This window comes from Folsomia candida, unplaced genomic scaffold (genome assembly GCF_002217175.1).
Source record: "Folsomia candida strain VU population unplaced genomic scaffold, ASM221717v1 Fcan01_Sc006, whole genome shotgun sequence".
Classification (NCBI taxonomy): Eukaryota; Metazoa; Arthropoda; class Collembola; order Entomobryomorpha; family Isotomidae; genus Folsomia; species Folsomia candida.
Genome location: NW_019091198.1, coordinates 2,523,457 through 2,543,842, shown reverse-complemented (window position 1 = coordinate 2,543,842; position 20,386 = coordinate 2,523,457). Strand labels below are relative to the sequence as shown.

Sequence of the window (20,386 nt, the reverse complement as noted above, 5' to 3'; positions counted from 1 at the left end):
ATCCCTGCAGGGAGGGTGATGATGTGTCATTTTCTTGAGGTGAAGGTCAGGTCAGACGAGGTCAGAGAAGCAGCATAAATGGCGAAAGATATTGTGTTTCAAAGTGGCAACCCGTAGCTTCATCTATTCCATTTCGGAGATGAGGTTAGGCTTCAACGTCTGAAATTCCATTGAAACTCTTTCCAATTTCTATATTTTCGCTATCTTTTCTCCGTGTATCTGTGTCAGATATAGTGAAGAGGTTGTCGTTTAAACTTATTCTGCAATGTCATAAAATTGGACACGCAAAGGAAAACCGAGCCATTGCAAGGGAGATTGCGTAGCCTTGCTGTCTTTGCTTATCAGTGTCACATCTTCTTGTGTGGGAAGAAGTAGTAAATAGTAGTGGTAGTGATGACACCTTATTTATAGTTTTTTTGCCATGTCTGTGTGTTGGAGAAGTGAAATACGACATCTTTCTCAAAGATCGAAATAAATAAGGTCGCTGTTGTTGTTGTTGTTCAAAAGAAATGTCTGTATTTAATATGAAGATGCTGCAATGGTCTCGACCTCAATGGGCGAGTGTGTGAGTACTTACATAACTAATGCTCAAATCCTGGATGCAGTAGGAAAAGTCAATATTCTGAACATTAATCATGTGATTCCCATGAGTTGACACTCTCCTTGTGTACGAAAAGCGATTGAGTGAATCAGGTGATTTTTATCAGTGACTATTTAAAATAGATGAAGGGAAGGAATAAGAAATGCTTTCACTTCAATCGTTGCACTTGTTCTCTTTCTTGCTGTGAAATTGCTTGAAATTGAGTTTAGTTAGAAATCAGAGAGGGTGAGAAGGAGAGCAGGAGCATGAAAAGTGATGGTGTCATTCAAGGCCCAGTCCTTCTGTGGAAATTGACACGACATCATCCTTTAGGAAATGCCTCGTCAGCAAAAAAGGTACATACGACCAGTGAATTGGTTAGAATGTAGCTTTTATTTTCTCCAAACTCATGGACGGCTTGTTGTGTGAGACCGTATCCATTTTCAATTCTGGGAAAATTTATTGGAAATTGGCATCAGATTTCATTGAAACCTTAGCCATATTACACGAGTCCTAATTTCCAGCTAGTCCTTTGCTAATAATGAAGGTGATCACTTTTCCACTCTTCTTACTTACTTGGAAAGAGGATCTTTTTAAGGTAGAATTCCGAACTTTCTTGCTAGTCACTAAATTATTACTGAGCTGGATTGTGTATGCACATATGTTGCGACCAAGTTCAAATCCAAGCATTTTTACTGGAAAGATTCGACCAAAAATGTAGGCTAATGAAGAGGGAGGAATAATTAAAGTAGAATCTGTTACACGAGAGCGGATAGAGATTTGTGCACAAATTATTTTTTTAAACATCTTTGAACTTGTTGTTCCTCGGTCGTCCGTGTTGTGTATGTATTTCCGTGCTGACGAATTATTCTGGGCAACCCTGTTTTGCTCAGTCAAACAACTTGCATTACCTTTTGGTTGCTTTCTCCATCGGGGAAGAAAACTTTGTTGGACAGGGAAGGCGGAGATTCAAGATGGAGATCAAGTCTTGGAGGAAGTGACGGACTAATTTATGGATAAAGGAAAGAGATGACTTTCCAGGAAGTGCGGAGATAGAAGGATGAAAAGAAAACCAATACAACGAAGAAAGTTTAAAACAAAAGCGAGGTGGTAGAGATGGACAGATTAGATGAGCGGATGAGATACAACAGTGGAAGCGGTGGAGGACAAAATGGGCCAGTAATTGGGCTTTTTCATTTAAATTATGGTACATTTGATGTTATATCGTGTAATGGATGGCACCAAAGATTGTGTTAAAATCAAGGTTACAAAAAAATGAACAAATGTCTTTGAGCTAATGTGAGACTCGCAATTTATGCAAATCACAGTTTTTGCATAAGTAAGTAACAACCCCATGTTTTGGGGTGCGATTAATTTAAGGCGTGCAATATTTGTCGAGAATTTGACAGACTTATTCTCAAATCCATATACATTAGTCGAATCATTAATATTTAGGAGTGAATTAGTTACACAATACAAACTTTGCAAATAACTTGAATGCAGGCTTTCTCTTTGCTATGTAACATCAGTCCTAGTAAACACGTATGTACAAGCCGCCCTGCGTAGAATTTTTTAACGTCGATTTATTATACCTTTCCCACGTTAAAAGTTTCCTTAGAACTACCTGCGTAGGCCTCCAACGAAATTTTTTTGGTCCGCCACCGCAAACTATTCCTCCTACATAGATCACATCCACTAACGATACACAAACTTTCCTTGCTGCAAGATTTTCCGCACCGTGTGAAACGAGAATTTCTTGCTGGGCTGCAAAATTTTTGGCCTGTCACGAAAAGCAATCAGTCATTCCGAGGAAAATTTGTGTGGTGTCATGTCATGTCACTTATTTGCATCCTACTTATTCCTTCCTGCATACCCATCAATCATTGCATTATGCATTGGTTCACATACTTGTTCGCATTTTACAAATGAACATGATTGTGCAGGCCACATTCCACAAACATCAGTTTCACCCAGGGTAAACTGTTCCTAAATGCTTTGTGAACATTATCTATCCAGCTCTTAAATTCCATTTTTTCTTCACTGATTCCTCCCTATCTCAAGTCAAGAGTAAAGCAGTAAAAGAAATCGAGATCCTGGCAGTTTTCACATGTTTAGCATTTCTCGGCTCTGGCTCCGATTCGTGGAGCATGGTAACGATGTAAAGTAACCCTGACTGATGTGTGAGCTTGAGATATGATGATGTCATAAGAAGGATAGTGACTTGGTTTGACACTTCACTTGCACATGATATGACATTACTCAAATCTTGACGATAAGTGTAACATCGTTCTTCACTGCCGCCAACAGCAGTTTCTTCGATGCAGGTTTCGTCATGAAGTGACGGAATGGATGGATTTATTCAAGTGCACACAAAAAACGGCGAGTTTATTTGACAAGTATAAAGTCATCGTAGGTCAAAATCTGATTGATAAGGTTGTTCGATATGGCGGTTTTAAAAACAAGCCTGATGGTGTTTTCTTGTCTGTGACTGTTTTTATTATGTTATGCAACCGTATTTCCTCACGACGTAACTTTTCCTTGAGTTGTCATTTTTCGACGAGGAGTGAGACTGGGCGTTCAATGTGGTCTCTGTCTCTCTCAAGAACAACTCGTGTGAGAGATGAGATTTACCATTTATTATGCATGGAGAGAACAATTTTATTTTATGTTGGCACTCCCACCTCGGTTTATTTGCCAGATTTCTTCTCTGCCTCTCCAATATTAGAAGAGTCATATTTTTTTTATGGGGGAAGTTAAATTAAACATCAAATGTCGCCTGATGTAATTAATCATGTTTCAAAAAACTTTATTTATTCGCCTTTCAAAGGACCCAGATTATTGAATCTTTCATAGATAGATAAGCCAACATGTCTTGATACATGTTTTTCCAGTGGTAATGATTTTCTCGACTTGATGAAATGATGAGTTTTTATATCAAGAAAAATGAGCAAGTTGAACTTGGATCCCTGTATTTATTGCTTTTCCACGCTGAAAGTCAATAAATAACAATTGTCGGAAGAAAACTGACATCTTGGACTTTATTTATCAGGAGAAGGCTGGGGAAGGAATCACAAACATGTACTTTTTATAACGGAATGGATCTCAAGACGGACAAAAATAATCAATAGGTGAAGTAGCCCGGTGTTCGTTATTACATCCTCGATTTAGGGTTCACCGGAGTCAGAGATTGATATTGATAAATTTGTGTTTGTTGTTTCATCATAATCATTTCTTTCATTATTTCCTCATTAAATTACACACACTCTGCTCGTCCTCCAACCTTCTCCGGTTGTGTTTGCCATTTTAGCAAATTGGAAAGAAATGCTCCTCCACAAAACCAACAGAACAGAGTCAAAACTTATTTACCAAGTTCTCACAACTAACTTTGGGAGGAAAATTGACCGTGGGAGAAATCGAGATATGGATGATATATTTAATCCTCCGAGGAGATCTCGATGATAGATTAATGGTCTTTTGAGTTCACATTTGTCTCCTTCCACTTCCTACCACCAAAACCCCAGCCAATCAACCAGCCAGCAAAATCAGTCCAATTTTCCCCCTGTCAGAATGAACCTATATGTGCATGCTTTCCAGTGAGAAAGTTGTTTACGGTTGGGAAGGTTTTATTACGCATTTGGTCGTGTACTGTAACCCTATCATTGGTATTGATCATGTACCAGCGGTACAGCCAGAGTAGAACCAGGCGGGTTTACAGGATGATATCAACCAGAGAAGAGCTGGGCTGTTGAACAGGTGTGGGAACTGTATTGCCTTGATGACCTATGTATTTGATGGTGATTCGGTTGCAAATATAAATATACAGGTAGTAAATACATGTAAGTAGGTGAGATTAATAGTATTGCTACGAGGTGCTAGACGGTTAGAGCAGAGGGTCTAAAAAGCAGTAAAAATGTGTTTAACCGTCTTTTGATTTATAACCTTTTGGTTTTTGGAGTCAAACTGATAGTTGGTTAAACAGCGTGCTAATCTTTATCGTGTTTAACACATCGTTAACTCCACTCTTATTGACTGGGCAGACACAAGTATCGACCTATAAAACCATAAAACTAGTCCAAATGGACTAGGAGGAACTACAGAATTTTTGTTATATCACTCAATCACATTGTCAGAAGCATTCTTTCCACTTGGACACAATTCCATTCGTAATTATCGATGGTCATTTCCATTCCATGCTCCAAAGTTAATAAATTTTCTCTTTAAAAAAGTGAAGTGTTGAACTTTGTACACAAAATATCACAATAAAGATTTGTAATAGCTGTATATAGTATGCATGCTCAATATAAGTATGTTGTATGTATGTATGAATGTATGTACATGTGCAAAGTACAGCATACAGTTATTTAAGTATATTATAAACGCTGTCTTGCTCAATAACATGCGACAAAGACCAGCTTGTAGTAAGGTGACCTAAATTGTGCATGTACGTCCTCATACGTTGTTGTGGCCTGTCGTCATTGTCGTTGTCGTCGTTGTCGTCGTCATCATCATCTTCGGACTGAATAGTACAGAAGGGACGATAAGGAAGATGCATGGCTTAAGGTTTTAGGACGAAATGTGGTGATTCTTCGTCTGAGTGACGCAATTTAACTCACTTCTTGATTTCCCTCCCCATTAAACTGCCACGTTATGGCGTTGGTGGTTTTCCCTTCAAGTAGGTTAAGGTCTTTCTCACTTTTTTGGCACTCGTCCACCAGCCAACAAAGTTTTTCATCTACACGTGGCGTGCAACAGGATCGTCCCTTTCCGCCCAACTTTCACCACCACGACCACTTTCACCATACATAACACAGAGAAAATGTATGTGTGTACATTCTGGCTGCGTATTACTATTCATTGGTTGGGATGAAAATGAAGAGGGTGAAGAATTGGAGAGGAAATTGCTCCTTTCCTCAGTGACTCCTCACTCCCACAAATAAGTGTGTATGCATGACCTAAGAGATTTATTTTGCTCTCCATCAATTCATTTCCATTTCATCGCGTCTTTCTTCTCGAGGAACTGTTTTGGTTGCAATTCAGAGAACAAAGTGAGCACGTGGGAGGAGTCCAAGTTTGTACATACAAAGCCGTATCACTGCAGATCCAATATGTAGATAAATGACTTTCCCTTGTTTGCTGTTCCATGAAATGTGAAGGTTCGCCGAGATCGCGGAATCACAGAAACTTGTACCCGCGCTACATGCACTACTTCTGCTGATAAGAGAACCGTGAAACTTGTTTGGTTGGTAGCAAGCAGTACTCGGTATTGGTATTGATGGGGCTTCTGAAAATGGGAACCTGTGAAAGTGGAGAATGGTTCAAACACGAGCGAATTTATAAAGAGAAATAGATTTTACAAACACAACTCGACATTCTGAAAGCTATATTTATTAGTTATGTATGCATGTATATGCCTGCTTCAAGTGTAATTTATCCATGCATCAGTTTGGCTTTCTAGTTTTTACCATCATTATCGTAACGATTGTTGCCGCTAAGTGCACACTGAATGAGTAAACCGTATCTCCTGAAACCAGAACCGTTTCAGAGAGGGAATATATGTACTTACGCATATTGATAATTTAATTACAATCAGAGCACCACATCAAATAATATCGATAATAAACGAGGAGACTAAAATCGCTTTCATTATTATTGCAACAAACAAACTTCATTTTTCTTTCGTTTGTAGTTTGCTTAGCACAAATTGTGTCGAAGCACAACTTAAACATTACCTAAGGTGATACGTCAAATAGCATTTTCCATCACGCTGAAATCATTGTACACAAATGAGAAAATAATTGCTTGATCAATCACTATCCAACTCGTAATCTACTAGATCTTCCACCAAGCAACCTCCTTCCTTATCCGTCCCTTCAAGTTTGAGAGGCATTTCTTTCAACCTGTAAATATCCGTGGGTCCCACCACCACCACATACGGGCCAAATCGTCCCCATCGGTATCATAAAAATTGTTCGTAAAATAAGTTACCTTAAGGTTCGGGAGAAAACAAGTCACCTGACACAAACAACTTGTTAGTTCCATGTACTTTATTTCAAACATTAAGGGTCAAAAGTTACGCAGAGGATATCGAGGAGATTCTAAAGTGATAAAAAGTCATCTCTTCTTCACGTCATCAACACATCCACCACATCCAAAACCCACCTTGGCTGAAAAGTACATACATGGGCGAAGAAAACATTATTATAGCTTTGGTCGGAATCCCATCTTTTATTTATGTGTTAAGAGTGACTGGTGTATTCGCTTGAGACATATTTTCTTCCTCCCTACAACATTTTACTTTATTTGTTTGCTCCACACAATGCAGGCTCCACTTGTTATTACCAATCGATTTTCCCTTTTTGCCTAAAATCGCTGCTACTTCAAATATTTTTTCTAAAGTAAAGCCTGAAATCCTTGCTTTCCTCTTTTCTTAAACAAAAAGAAAACAGATTCAGACAAGGAATTTCTTTGCTTTGTTATTTTTTCTACCAAAAGAGCAAGAAGATTCGAAAAGTAATTGATAGAAAAACAAGATCAGTAGCGGGATGTTGTTCGTACATAAATTACTTTTCCTCGATTATGATTATGTCTTCGCTCTTTACGAAGAAATAACAATACTGATCGTATACATTTCCTCAGTCGTCTCCTCCTCCCCTATTGTTATCATCCTGTTCTTACGTATTGTTGTGGTCGGAGGTTATCATTTGTCAAAAAATCTCAACTCAAAACTGCACAATGCTTCCCTGTTGGTTGTGGAGATTGAGAGTGATTTCTCTCATTCTTGCCAAGAGTCGACTGATGTGAGACGCTAATGGATTTTGCCCTGCTTTCACTTTATCATCAGTGAATCTGTCCATCCAGACGTTTCTTCATGCATTTATTAATACAATTATGATTTGTTAGTGGTTGAGTGATGGGATGTATAGAGAGAAGAACAAGCAGGACGACACGGGGGTTGTGAACTGTTGTGCCATTCTTCATCCACTTGAATACGGGTTGTGGCATCGTTGTTTTGTGAGTGTTGATGTGATTACCTAATGTTCGGAGGAAATGTGCTGTGTGTCAGGTATGTGTTTGTCTCGTGTTGGGTAAGCTGGCTGATACCTTGGCATAATAATCCGCAAGTAGTTTCACACCAGACAATGGGAGAAAAGAAGGAGGAAGAAACTAAATCGCGTTGCATGCATCTTTTGATTCTCACTGGTACAAAGGAACCACACAAATTATGGTTATGATACGACGGCTTCGGGTTCCGATACATCTGGCGTTAGGAAAACGCCAGATGAAAGCTATGTATACAGATATTTATTTTTGCCTTGATCAAATCAAATGTTGAACAGATGGATATGAATAAATTTATTTTGCCGGCGTTATCATGTGTGGTTATCGCACAGCGTCATCGTTTATAAAACAGTGCTGCTGGTGGGTTACAGTTTCATAATTAATTTCAGGGTCCATGTATATGTAGACTGAGTCAATAGGGGAAAGTTTGCACTTGTGTTTCGTAACTTAAGCCGTATTATGTACACAAACAAACCCCAACAGAGTTTGTTTGTATTGGCTAAGTGCGTAGCAATGCATGGTGTATTGGAGAGGATTGATTGTTTGTACGTTCAATTACCCAATTTTAACTACCCAATCGCAACAAAAGTCATGTCGAATTTAACATGAAAATCTAATCCATTTACATATATTCAACACTTAATAAATTCGATATAGATTGAAAACTTATTTAGTGGAACTTGTCGTAATATCACTTTGACGTCTTACAATTCTTAAATTCCGTACTTGCCCCCGCACAATATGTCACAGACTACTGATTATGACACCAGACAGAACTTGACAAATTTTCGAATTTCTTTCCACGTTGCCCAAGGTGGTTAGCTCATTGATATTCAAAATGGTTGACTTTGCCTCACCGCAAATTATCCATAACGCGAGAGAGAAGTGTCTCAATTTATGGTTGATCTCATTCAGAGAAAGGAACTGTCAATGAGCAATGGGCACAATTATTCTCATTCCGGTCTGGAATACCAACGCGAATCGGAGAGAGAATGAGAATGGGTTTCGTGACAAAATTGCAATCTGTGACCTTGCAACCACACGATATGTACGAATAAGTTATCACCACCAGCCACCACAAATGGCGAGCCCACCTCCTTCACTGGAGGAGTTGGGTGAGGGAAGGAAAATTATTTTATTTGCATATAGTGCACATAATGCCGTGCTAATGGAGATGTTACAACTTCCGCGTTCAAATAATAAGAGACCGAGTTGATGACCCAAATAAATCTTTTTCACGATGGGTAAAGTACCCCAAGGAGAAAGGAGAAGGGAGCACAATAAAGATCGAGATATCCTAATCACGAATTCTCTTCTCATATTTCCACTAATTAAGAAAACGCAATAAAAGCAGAGGAGAAAGTTGTTCATATATCAGCACATGTACTTTGAGATTAGAGAGCTATGTAGACTGTGGTCTCTGTATTTAAACGGTGGCACATTTCGTACGCATTTCTTATGGCGAGCTTGCCCCTGTTTAAATACACAAACCATACCAGAGTAGAACATTACAACGGAATATATTCCCGTCTGTTGGTCGTCTCGCTCTCACTTCTAGTTTACGAGATGATCCCAAATTGTAGCAAATGGGTGAGACGAACATGACATCAATTTTTCGGATTTATGACCTCTGATAAATGAGGGACCAGGAGAATTGTTGAGAGAAACTTTATGTTTTATATTCTCATTCGCAGCTGACTTCCCTTTAATGGCTTTGTACGTGGTGCCCAAACTGCGGACGGATGCCACCGATTTTCTAGAAACGGCAAGGAAGAATGCCTTAGATGTTTTTGATCCCCCCACCATCGGACACTGCGGGGATAATTTTTTCCATCTGTGCCGTGAGGTGAGTTACACATTAAGTTTTCTTACCTTTTTTCACCATCACCATTTCCTCCTCCTCGTGCTTTCACTACCACTTTTTTTACTCCTTCTGGTGGTACTTCACATAAAAAGAAAGAAGGAAATATACTCTCAGGATTTATTTCATTTTGGTCAACTCAAACTACTCTTTCCACTTTCTCCTTTTGTCTGAGACCTTTCTCTTGTCGACTCAAAAATGGCAAAATGAGCTGAATGGTTAAATGGGTTCAGTTTTTATCAACCCACACGTCGCCAGATTTTAAGGGTCTACCTCCCTATACTCCTTACCCTTTTATGAAGTAGTGTTGGCAATGATTGACACGTAGAAAATGGGAGCAATCAGCGTTTCAGGAGAGAAAGAGACGACCCATTGCCATCCTACGATTTGCCAAGTTTGGGGAAGAGGAGGCACTCAGTCTGCTTTTGAGATGAGGGAATGTAATGCAATGCCGGAAACCCTCTCATCCTTTGTTCTTATTGGCAGGGAGTAGCCATAAAACTGCTGCGAGAACTGTTATGACCTTCCTCGCCTTGTATCTCCTCACTTTCTCTTCTTGTCTGACATTAAAAATTAAAGAGTTAACATGTGGATTAGGTTGCCACCATCGCCCGACCTCCCACTGAGCACAATGGTGGAAAGAAGACCAAGGCGAACGCGACTGGATATATTGTCTCCATTTTTCGAGTCTTTGACGGAGATGACCGTGAGAAGTTGGAACGAAATTGGCTCTACTGGACAGGTATGAAATTGAGATGAAGTTGGCTGGCTGGTTGCAGATTAAGCATAAAACCTACACGAAGTTGTCTGTAAGAAGAGGACGACTCCTCTTCTTTCACACAAACTAATCCCCCACCACGACGACCACCACGACCCATTCTAATGAAATCTATCTACAGCAGCGGCCTCCTAATTGTGGCATTATTTTCCCCTGTAGCCAACTTTACCACATTTATTTCTTTGCATTGCTGGCCAACTGGTTAATTTAAGTATTCTCTTAACAGGAGCTCGAACTCTGTATCGCCACTTGCCAAAAAGCGTGGGACTGAGACGAATAACTCTCCATAAATCTGGTGAGTTTATAAATTAGCTCTAAAAATGACACTAAAGGTGTATCGAACAAAAGTATTATGAAAAAATACTCAATCATAGTCGGCAGAACTTTGTTTAAATGTTTGTGTAAATGGGTTTTCACTGAAAATTTATTAAATTCCACTCACTTGATCGTTCACACCTTAATCTAGCGAAACCACGAATGTACCTTTTCTTAAGATTACTCTAATATAACGTTTTCTTAAATGTAGCAGCCCTCCGAGGGGACAAGTTGTACCTTCTTCTTTGCGAGTGTTCCAACTTTCTCGAGAATGTCAACTCTGCTGCCCAATTGCTTCCAGCATTAAGAGCTCGGCTGTGTGGATATACTGGAATCTACAGGATCGCGCACGCTTTTTAACGCCAAGTCCACCTCGCTTAATAGAAAAAGTAGCAAGTTCTAGTAAGCCATCAATTACAAAAAGCTACGATCTATCTACATACATACATATGCCCACAGCTAAACAAAACCAACGTCCAAAGCTATATGATTTGCTATGCTACATTACTGCACTACAAAACTGTACTGTTTAACAAAGAAACAAGAGCTGACCACCTTCTCCTTCATCAGATCAGATCACTTAATTATGAAAGAATAGTCCCAACCAAAACCACTTTAAGTATGTGCGTAAAATATATTACTGTCTCTGCTACTCACGACGAAGGGAGGCTTATCACACGGAATTGTATACGCTTTCATGAAGAAGCCTCATCTTTGTTACGACGTTATTTGCCATTTTCACAATTTCAATTCCTCTCTCTCTGAACCAAAATTGATCACTTTTTTAAAGCAACATTTTCCGTTTTGAACACTATCGTTCGGTTGAACCAATGGCAAATAATGTTTTTCCATGTCTCCATTTTTAATTTGGTTACGCACATGCCTTAGACCAAATGATGATAATTGATATATAAGTATTGCCACTATGCTGTTGTCAATTAATCAGATATCTATATAAACAACAAAGTATGTATTTAAGTAGGCTGTACTTAAGTACGATGACACATATTCTATTTCCTTATTAACTGACAAATATAACAAACCACAAGAAATTCAATGAAAGTAGCGAAAAGTTGTTAGAACTCTTCAGAAATCGGCTATACGTACACTGTTACCAGTCTAAATAGCTATACATAAAATGTATATTGAGTAGGCCCCCATGATGTGATCACTGATGGATGAACGAAAAGGGACGAAAACCAATAGTGCTTCAGCAAGTTGTGATACACAAATTAATGCACCCATTCTAACAGAAATAGCAGAAATGTTACATTCCGAAAGTCAGGCACACCATGACACTGCATTATCATTACACATATAAAAAACAACCCACGTGAAAGTTATTGATGAAGATTGAAGAGTAATTCTCTTGACATGCTTTGTTCGTCATCTTCTGCTCTAATTTTCACCTTCAGTCAGTCAGCGTCAGCCGAATTGAAGCTGCAGAAATTGGAGAATAGAATAAAATATGTAAGAAACAGGGGGGGGGAGAATTTCATTGAGAATGTGATTTACGTGGTCAAGGAGCAAGAGAGTTCAGTCGGGTAGAAAAAAGGAGACTTCGCCTTTCTGTCGTTTTGATGTATCTGCATCATCATCATCCAAAGTCGGCGTTGTTGGGGCCAACAACTGTCCTTTGATTTCACACGCTTCGCTGATTCCATACAAACCAGTCTCATACATATATATTGATGCAAATAAGTGCGAAGCTCAGCAAAACTTCATCGCTGAATTTGACACAAGTTTCTCAAATTCACAACTTTTGATCTCGATTTAATAAATAATTCCGGATATAACAAAAAGCCAGAAATCAATATGACACCAGTCATACGCATCTAAGAATAAGGTGACTGAGGAGATTCGTCGACATTTATTCAATTGAATTTCAAATCCGCTTTTTCATGATGCACATCACGAAGGCATTTCCCAACCAAAAGAGTTGGATCATATTGATAATTATTGTTCGGTTCTGTTGTGCCAATGATTAAATCCCGAAGCTGAATAATGGCACAAACACAAGAAAATTGGTGGCCTATCTATAGAACCATCTTGCGCTAATTGCCAAAAAAAAGAATGTAAAAAGTGATTGAACCAGAATACTCTCCAATATTGACGCAATTATGGGTGCTAATAATATTACCTTAATACGCACATATGTGTTGGTTTCCCAAATGTGCAACATTGTTACTATATGTATCTCTACTAATTGTAGCGTAATATTATCAAAAGAGTCTGTAATTTCCAAAATCTGCAGAATTATTAATTTGTAGAACAGATATTTGTCAAATAGTTAGCATTTTTATGATTTAACTAATCATTTCCTGACTAATGTTGTAATAAAGTAAACTGAAAATGCCAAATTGTTACCTGAGTAGAGTGATTACAAGAAGACGGAAGAGTATGCATGATAAAATTTAATGGATTATATGTAGAAGTATGTAGATCTTTTAGTAAAAGTCTTGTCGTTGTCCATATTTACTATTAAATAAATGTTGTAATTGCACATAAAAAAGTATATTTAATTGCATAGATTTATATGCAGAAAAGAAAAGCACATGGGAAAACTATGCATTTTGTTCATCTCACCATGATTATTCTCTCTCTCTCTCTCCAGTTATTAAACTACTTATATACAATGCGAATTCCACTATTTTCTTATCTGAATTATGTATTGACTGTGCTAACTAAATTATGTAAACGCATTTTAATTTAATGCCGCATTGAAAAAAGAAATCTATATGGAAAAATTATCTCTCTATTCATAAAAATATGTATACTATTTACATATGTATGTATCTATTAGTTTGTAAAAAGACGGCGAAATGACATCAGAATAATTTTTGATTTTTGAAAATTTATAGAATTCCAGATAAGAAAAGCTATTCTACTGTTGTAACATCTATATAAAAACTGTCATAAGTCATACGTACAAGTAATGTGTATAATATAGTAAGTATAAATAATTGTAATAAATGGATGATTATACAACCAACAAATGATTTAGAGTTAATTGTTAATGAATAAATAAATGTTGTGTTCTATGTAATAAAATATATTGTAATATTAATAATCTTGCCGACACAAAAAGTGGACATAGAAAGAAAACATATCCACCAAACACACACACTAATTCGTAGAAGAAGTCGTCACGAAAAATATTTCTGTACGTAATGAATTATCAAATGTTTTTAGCTGATTTGGACAAGCGTGGCAAAATTGGTAGTTGCATAATTAAATAAAGTAAATCATTATTATTCTCGTTGCATGTACTGTCTCAAATGCAAATTGTTGTAAAAAGAAATGATTAAAATAAAGTGAATGTCTTCGTGTAAAATGCATCCTTGTTTGCCCATTCAATTTGAAAGTACTTTTATGACGAATATTTCGACGTGCAGCACCTCAAAAGTGACCTTCACCTCCAGGAGGCATTCATAAATATGCATTTATAACATAAAACGGAATTAAGTAATACACAATTACAGGTCCTCTACGCCCGTAAATACTTGCATAAAAATAGCGTTTCCTGATATTTTGCGGAAAATTATGTAGGACAAGTTTGATCACATGTTGAGTAATCCAAGATGGGAAATGTGTATGTCATGACTATCTTGACAGACAATCCTGATAAGTCATGTAAAAGAGAAAGTCATGAGAACGAGAGCTCCGTGTTCCTTTTTCCCCATCCTAGCGCCAATCTCATTGTTTTGCAACTTATATTCTGTGCACCGTGAAGGGTGCCCTGCTCACTCAACATTGTTTTGACAAGTTGTCTTATCTTATCGGGACAAAAGATAAGATAGAATATGCAATGTGTAACTCGTAATTGTGAGTGTAACCTCTTAACATTCAGTATCGTTTCCAACAGTTTAACAGGTGACTCGAACGAGAACAAATTATATTGATTTTGTTTCGCCCATAATTTTATTTTTGGTTTATTTTCAGTGTTTTTGGTGAAAGTGTCTACTGCCGTGGAACTGAATGTATTAAGCTAATAGTTGATGACAAGAAAGATGAAAATGGAGACGGAAATTTGTGTAGTCACACTGAATTGCTGGTTCGTGAGTTTGATATTTTGAGCTCATTTTAAGATGACGATAGGAATTTTGAATCTGCAATATGTCTTTATTTGCTACTTTCAGGGGTATTCGGTTCATTTCAAAGGATCGAGTGCAACGAATGAATGCTATCGGCGATGAGTTGGCGACTGGAAAGTATGATTTCGTATTTCTTCAGGAAATATGGACTACGGAAGATTACGAGAGGATCAAGAAGAGGACAAGTGATGTACTACCGTACTCGTATTATTTTTATAGGTAAGAATTAAATACAGTTAAACGGTGAATTGTAATAAAATTTGTAATAATGTGACTATGTACGACTATGTAATAGTGGAGTCATTGGAGCTGGAATATGCATCTTTTCCAAATCTGAAATTAAAAGTGCATTCTTCCACCAGTGGGCAGTTAATGGATATATTCATAAGGTATATAATATATTAATTATGGTTTATGTGTGACTCGAATCTTGATAACCTCCTTTATATTGTTTAGGTTCAACACGGAGATTGGTTCGGGGGTAAAGGAATTGGAATGGTAGAAGTTGTACACAACGGTCTCACGATTAATTTGTACACAGCTCATGTAAGTTTTTTATTTGAAAATTTAAAATTGACAAATGTCCCACTTAATTATGCATTTTAAATCAATTATAAATATAGCTTCATGCTGAATATGACCGAGTTAATGACGAATACCTTGCTCATCGTGTGATTCAAGCCTTTGACACGGCTCAATTCATTAAGATGACCTCGAAGCATGCAGACGCCGTGATTGTGGGTGGTGACTTGAATACGGAACCTGGGGATCTGGCTTATAAAGTTATAATTCATACAGCAGAGCTCAAGGATTCCATTTGTGATGTGGAGAAACCTTCTCTGGTGAGTTTTTTTTTTTACTTGGAAAGCAACATGTATTTCCTCAAATTTTATAAAATATTTTCTATTCAGGCGGAATCACTAAACACGAACGAAATACCGAGTAACAGCTATTCATCTTCTGCACAATTGAAAACAAATCCCTTTGGGAAGAGGATTGACTACATTTGTTTTAAAAGCAAATATGGAGTCAGTGTAAAGACCATATCTTCCGAAGTTCCCTGGCCAAATCGTGTTCCGAATGAATCGTTCAGTTATTCCGATCACGAGGCAGTGGTTGCAAAACTAAGAATTACGAAATCGACATCAGGTATTGTCTAATAATTAAAGTTTCTCCTCTGCTTACTATGTAAATTTCAAAATTGTATTTGCAGTTGACAAGATAGACGTCCCTGAAGGTCAAAATGATGCTAAGAAAGAAGTGATACTTGAATCCATTAATATCTGCTCTGCTGCAATGGAGCACTTGCAATTCAGCAAGAAAATGTACTTTGTTATATCCCTTGTCTGCCTTTGTTGCTTATTGGCTTTGGGATCCTTCGACACAACAGGAAATTGGTGGGTACTTTTGCCAATCCTCCGCATCCTAACACTTCTTGTACTAGTCTTTGGCGTCATCATGGGTAAGTCCATCATATCTTTACGAATTGTGATACCCATTTGTGAATGTTAATTAAATTATGTTTCAGGTTCTGTTTGGAATAGAATGGAAGTGAATGGCATTTTGGCCGGAATGTTGGCAATGAAACTTGAAATAGGAAGATCCGCAGAGTTTGATGACTTTGACGAATTGGGAGCATGTGGGGATCGTGCTGTTACAGTGTCACCCATTGACTGTGCGCCATAACAATATAATATTAACGCGTATAATTCACGATTAATTATCTTAGATCGTCTTCCTTCTCAATCAGTGGTAGCTGAAATTATATAAAAGATGCATTCCCTTTTGTGCAGCGAGTTTGTCTGTCTTGTCATGACTTTCCAGTTTCAGTAATTAGTAGGTTAGAATATAATGTACCTAATTAGTTATAGTTAAATTATCATTAAGAAATTGTTTCGGGTAATATTAGCTAATGAACGGCCAATACAATTGTGATGACTTTTGGTCTGTAAAGCATTCTTTTTCTGAGAATTTTTTAACTGACTAGTTTATCACTTTCTTCTCCGACAACAAATGCTATATTTCGTCCTATTGTTGGTGCATAATTAGTTAATTCCTATTCTATATACATATTTATTGTTACCATAATTCATAATGAAGCTGTCCCTACGAAACTCAAGAATAACCACAATAACTATTTGGTGCTTGTGTATAAATACTAATAGAACTATAAGTTGGCTCATATATATTATTATGTATATCACTCATAGAATTAGATGTATTATACTATACCATCATCTATATATGTTGTACAAGTGGACTGACAGTTGTAATTGCAATTTTGTTATTAATATGGTATTTATCTTATATTATAGTACTATTAAGATTTAATGAAAATTCATTGGCTCATGTATGCGTTGTGAATTAGTTTGCGTATCAAACTCGATGTCAAAAATAAATTATGATAAATAAAGTTATCGTTGAAAAATCATAAGAGTTCACTTTCAATGCTCATGAGCTGGAGTGCTGACCTGGCAGAAAAAGTCTCAGTTGCCCCAAACAACCACCACCATCACTTCCAACCGGCTGAGAGAGGAAACCTTCACACGATCATCAGCTCTTCTAGCGAACGGGTCACTTTTTTTTGTGCTCTCCTTTGAATTATTTTCCGTCCCCCGATTTGGTCTCCCCCCTCAAAATTTCCAGTTACGTGTCTTCCCCCTTCAAATTTTCAGCTACGTGTCTTACCTTGACCTACGATATCATCGTTGAGTGTAAATTTTTGGTTTATCCATCGTGGTTTGCTTTCACAGTTCGTCAGTCAGGAGAGGTGAGGGGAATGAACTTTTGATTTTCGAATTAATTTAAATCAAGTCAAGGATTTATGAGGGGTTAAAGACGTGGTTAATTGATAGATTTGTTGTTATTTGATATATAGGGCAGAGACTCGGTGACGTATCGCTCATTTGGCGGAAGTAGGACAACGCTGTAACATAGTAAAATTTTTAAATAGTCTCTCCTATTGGTCACGGGAATGTCGGAGAATCATAGTCAAGCTCATTCGTCGGAGTCCGCCCTCGGTGCTGCGGGGGGCGCTCGCCTTAACGAGTCTGAAAACGCGGGGGTGAGCGTAGCGCCAAGGGTTATGGTGCCAAGTTTCATTGATCCCACTACAATTAGACCGAACAACAATACAAGCTTTCTACTTCGGTTGGGAGGGCCCCCACCACTGAATGCCCCTCGTCCCCCTCGCCCCTCGTCCCCATCGCATAGGCCTATTGAGGAAAACCGACTCAGACCAATCGGTCCAGGTACAAGCTAAATAAGATTACATTAACATCATCATCGTTAACCTGCATATATATATATATATATATATATATATATATTGTTTTATGTAGGTAACCACGACCGAGCGTGGAATGACCCTCCGATGTTCTCTGTAGATGCAAATACTCGACCGTCTGGGCAACGGAGCAGATTAAACGAAAGAGTCGCCTTTCCCATGAATGGAACTCCTTCCAATTCGGCAGGTGGTTATTACATCAATCCACCATCCGACCTACCTGGTCCGCGACTCTTTGTACCTGCGCCGCCCGTCGCATCAGCCACGCCGTAAGTTTTCAATTGCGACATTAACATTGTAATATAATTGTAATATGAAATGATACTATTTGACATTGTTAAAATTTCTTCAGACCAATGGCACAAATGATGGAAGAGCCCAGGCCGTTCATTCCGGAGCCACCACCACCTCCTCCTGGAAGCGGAGATTTTGGGCGTCCGGTTTTGCTTTTCTACGGGAACCTGCCTCAACCAATTACAGCCCCACATACCATTACGGTCCCTGCTGGCAGAACTTTGCTAAACCACCCCAATATTCTAAATGACTCGTAAATTTAATTTCGTACGTGAACAACCAAACTCATTCTGAGCTAAATTATTGTGCTATAAACTTTTCACACAAACTGTAAAATTCGTGCTTTAATCGCAGCCCTAACAATTAGCGAAAAAATATATAAAACCTGATATCAACATTTTTGAGACTTATTGACTTCACTTCTGTTCTTTTTATTCTTAACGAAAGCGAGAAGAACTGCAAAACTAATCATAGTAAAAGTTGCGATTAAGAAGGCCAGGAAGGATTATAAATTAATTATTAATTTGTATGCACCCTATAAAATCATCGGACATCACATTCGCATAAATACATATAGCTAAATTCAATCACCTCGACTAATAATTTTTGCATCTGATTCGCTTTGCAATTTCAATTTGAAATTTGCATCGAGATTATGATCAAAAAATTGAAAATGTAGATTTAAATTCTACGAGTAAAGTATTTACAACAAGCCACGATGCAGCACTCGTACTTAATAATTTTAATCGTGATCGCGAAGCATATCAAATTAAACAAATAATAAATGTAAACTGTTGGCAAAAGTTGCGTTCGTTGCATTTGATACAAATTATATCCATTTAAATACCGAGGACTCGCTACAATAATCCCAAAGTAAGTATAATTCAAGCCCCTCAAATTACTCCACGTACAAATGTATGATTCGTTCGTTCCTCAATTTAACTCCATGTAGTAATGAACTTGAGAGAGCATTAACTCGATCTTTCTTCTTATTCTTGGCTAATATGGATTAATTAACAATTGAAAATTATGCATGCCAGTCATCTTGCTGATTTGATAGTGATCACATTTTTATGAAGTGTGTGCGTCCGTGTTGTATGTAGAAACCAAAGCATAACCAAACCATGCAAAACTCTCTTAGTTTAATGATGCATTGTTTTAAAGTCTCTCAAATACTGGCAAGGAAGTGATGGTAGCAGGTTGGCAACGGATAAGGAAAAAATGCAGGTGTTGTTTCATCATAAAAATTTAAATCGCAAGGTTGTAAATCAAACCACATATGCAGGCCTGGTGCATAATTATTATTCATAATTAAAAACTGCACACAAAATCATCCTGTCACCCGTGTAGAGAGTGTGATGTTGCGATGTGTGTATGAACATACTGATTTTATGAGATTGAATGGCATTATTTGGTGAAATCCGAATTTACAAGTGCAGTTTGCATGAAATTTTAAATTTGAAAAAGGAGTTTAATAACAGTTGTCGTATTTTTAAGACCTTTTTTCCTACCTGCTTACATGTCTAATCAATGTATCGCCATAGTCAAAATTCGATTCAAATTGTAACATCAGAGTTATTTAACTTCTCGTGGGGTTCGAAAACTATAGGTTTACAGTCATTGTTACACATTTGTATTATGTGTCTGCCAAGGATATAGAGGGTATTAGATTGAAGGTCAAAGTATTTTATATAGTGGTTACAAAGCCAAGTTACAACAGGTGGTTTATCTAAAACACAGTTACTTCCTAAATTATGTTCCCAAATTTCTTAATGAGTCTCAATTTCTAAAATTTTAACTTTCCAATCCTACCCTTCCATTTTAATCGTAATCCAATAAGTAATAAATAAATCTCATTGTGAATGATGAACTTAAAAAATAGATCTAAAAAATTCTTAACTTTTTTGCATCATTTGTCACATTTCCCTTCAATCACACTCATTTTAACTCGATCAACCATAAAAACCTAGCTGTCTTTGTTGCAAAGAAGTAAGTTTATTTCGGAATCACGAAACATTATTTACAAGGATTTTTGCAATTGAAGCATTCAATTGTAAACGCATGTATGCATAATGTTAGATGTATTAGATAATTCTTTACGTATGTATGTTTGAGTCCA

General features: G+C 37.5%; 3 protein-coding genes across 8 annotated transcripts in view; all 3 read left to right on the top strand.

The window, feature by feature from the left end:
* Positions 1–13,793, top strand: part of LOC110850911 — a 49,419-nt gene extending 35,626 nt beyond the window's left edge. For 4 of the 5 annotated variants that reach the window (XM_035853112.1, XM_035853113.1, XM_035853109.1 and 1 more), the window contains 4 exons: positions 9,334–9,485; positions 10,098–10,242; positions 10,505–10,573; positions 10,805–13,793. In XM_035853112.1, coding sequence (XP_035709005.1) covers positions 9,334–9,485; positions 10,098–10,242; positions 10,505–10,573; positions 10,805–10,953 — 515 coding nt within the window. In that variant the 3' untranslated portion in view covers positions 10,954–13,793. The remainder of the gene's footprint in view (positions 1–9,333; positions 9,486–10,097; positions 10,243–10,504; positions 10,574–10,804) is intronic. The other variant, XM_035853110.1, reaches the window with a different exon arrangement.
* Positions 13,794–14,294: 501 nt separating this feature from the next.
* LOC110850849 (putative neutral sphingomyelinase) lies at positions 14,295–17,118 on the top strand. 2 transcript variants are annotated; one of them, XM_022098437.2, is made up of 9 exons: positions 14,295–14,466; positions 14,536–14,647; positions 14,733–14,906; positions 14,983–15,076; positions 15,144–15,233; positions 15,311–15,529; positions 15,599–15,836; positions 15,901–16,149; positions 16,216–17,118. In XM_022098437.2, exons 2-9 carry the CDS (start codon positions 14,592–14,594, stop codon positions 16,371–16,373), a joined length of 1,278 nt encoding a protein of 425 aa, XP_021954129.1. In that variant the 5' UTR covers positions 14,295–14,466; positions 14,536–14,591; the 3' UTR covers positions 16,374–17,118. The 2 variants fall into 2 exon arrangements, with proteins under 2 accessions (XP_021954129.1, XP_035709007.1); XM_035853114.1 differs by having other exon boundaries at positions 14,303–14,418.
* Positions 17,119–17,221: 103 nt separating this feature from the next.
* On the top strand, positions 17,222–18,671 carry LOC110851208 (cleavage and polyadenylation specificity factor subunit 6). The gene is made up of 4 exons (XM_022098894.2): positions 17,222–17,457; positions 17,566–17,938; positions 18,029–18,242; positions 18,326–18,671. The coding sequence occupies exons 2-4, from the start codon at positions 17,662–17,664 to the stop codon at positions 18,522–18,524; spliced, it is 690 nt and encodes a 229-aa protein (XP_021954586.1). The 5' UTR covers positions 17,222–17,457; positions 17,566–17,661; the 3' UTR covers positions 18,525–18,671.
* Positions 18,672–20,386: the final 1,715 nt, after the last annotated feature.

What these genes read in the sequence shown, in the direction of transcription:
- LOC110850849 (XM_022098437.2), top strand. Translation starts at nt 14,592, where the DNA reads ATGACAAGAAAGATGAAAATGGAGACGGAAATTTGTGTAGTCACACTG. An exon ending in GTAGTCACACTGAATTGCTG is followed by an intron (nt 14,648 to 14,732) that starts GTTCGTGAGTTT and finishes TGCTACTTTCAG; the next exon opens with GGGTATTCGGTTCATTTCAA. An exon ending in TTAATTTGTACACAGCTCAT is followed by an intron (nt 15,234 to 15,310) that starts GTAAGTTTTTTA and finishes TTATAAATATAG; the next exon opens with CTTCATGCTGAATATGACCG.
- LOC110851208 (XM_022098894.2), top strand. Translation starts at nt 17,662, where the DNA reads ATGTCGGAGAATCATAGTCAAGCTCATTCGTCGGAGTCCGCCCTCGGT. An exon ending in ACTCAGACCAATCGGTCCAG is followed by an intron (nt 17,939 to 18,028) that starts GTACAAGCTAAA and finishes TGTTTTATGTAG; the next exon opens with GTAACCACGACCGAGCGTGG. An exon ending in CCCGTCGCATCAGCCACGCC is followed by an intron (nt 18,243 to 18,325) that starts GTAAGTTTTCAA and finishes AAATTTCTTCAG; the next exon opens with ACCAATGGCACAAATGATGG.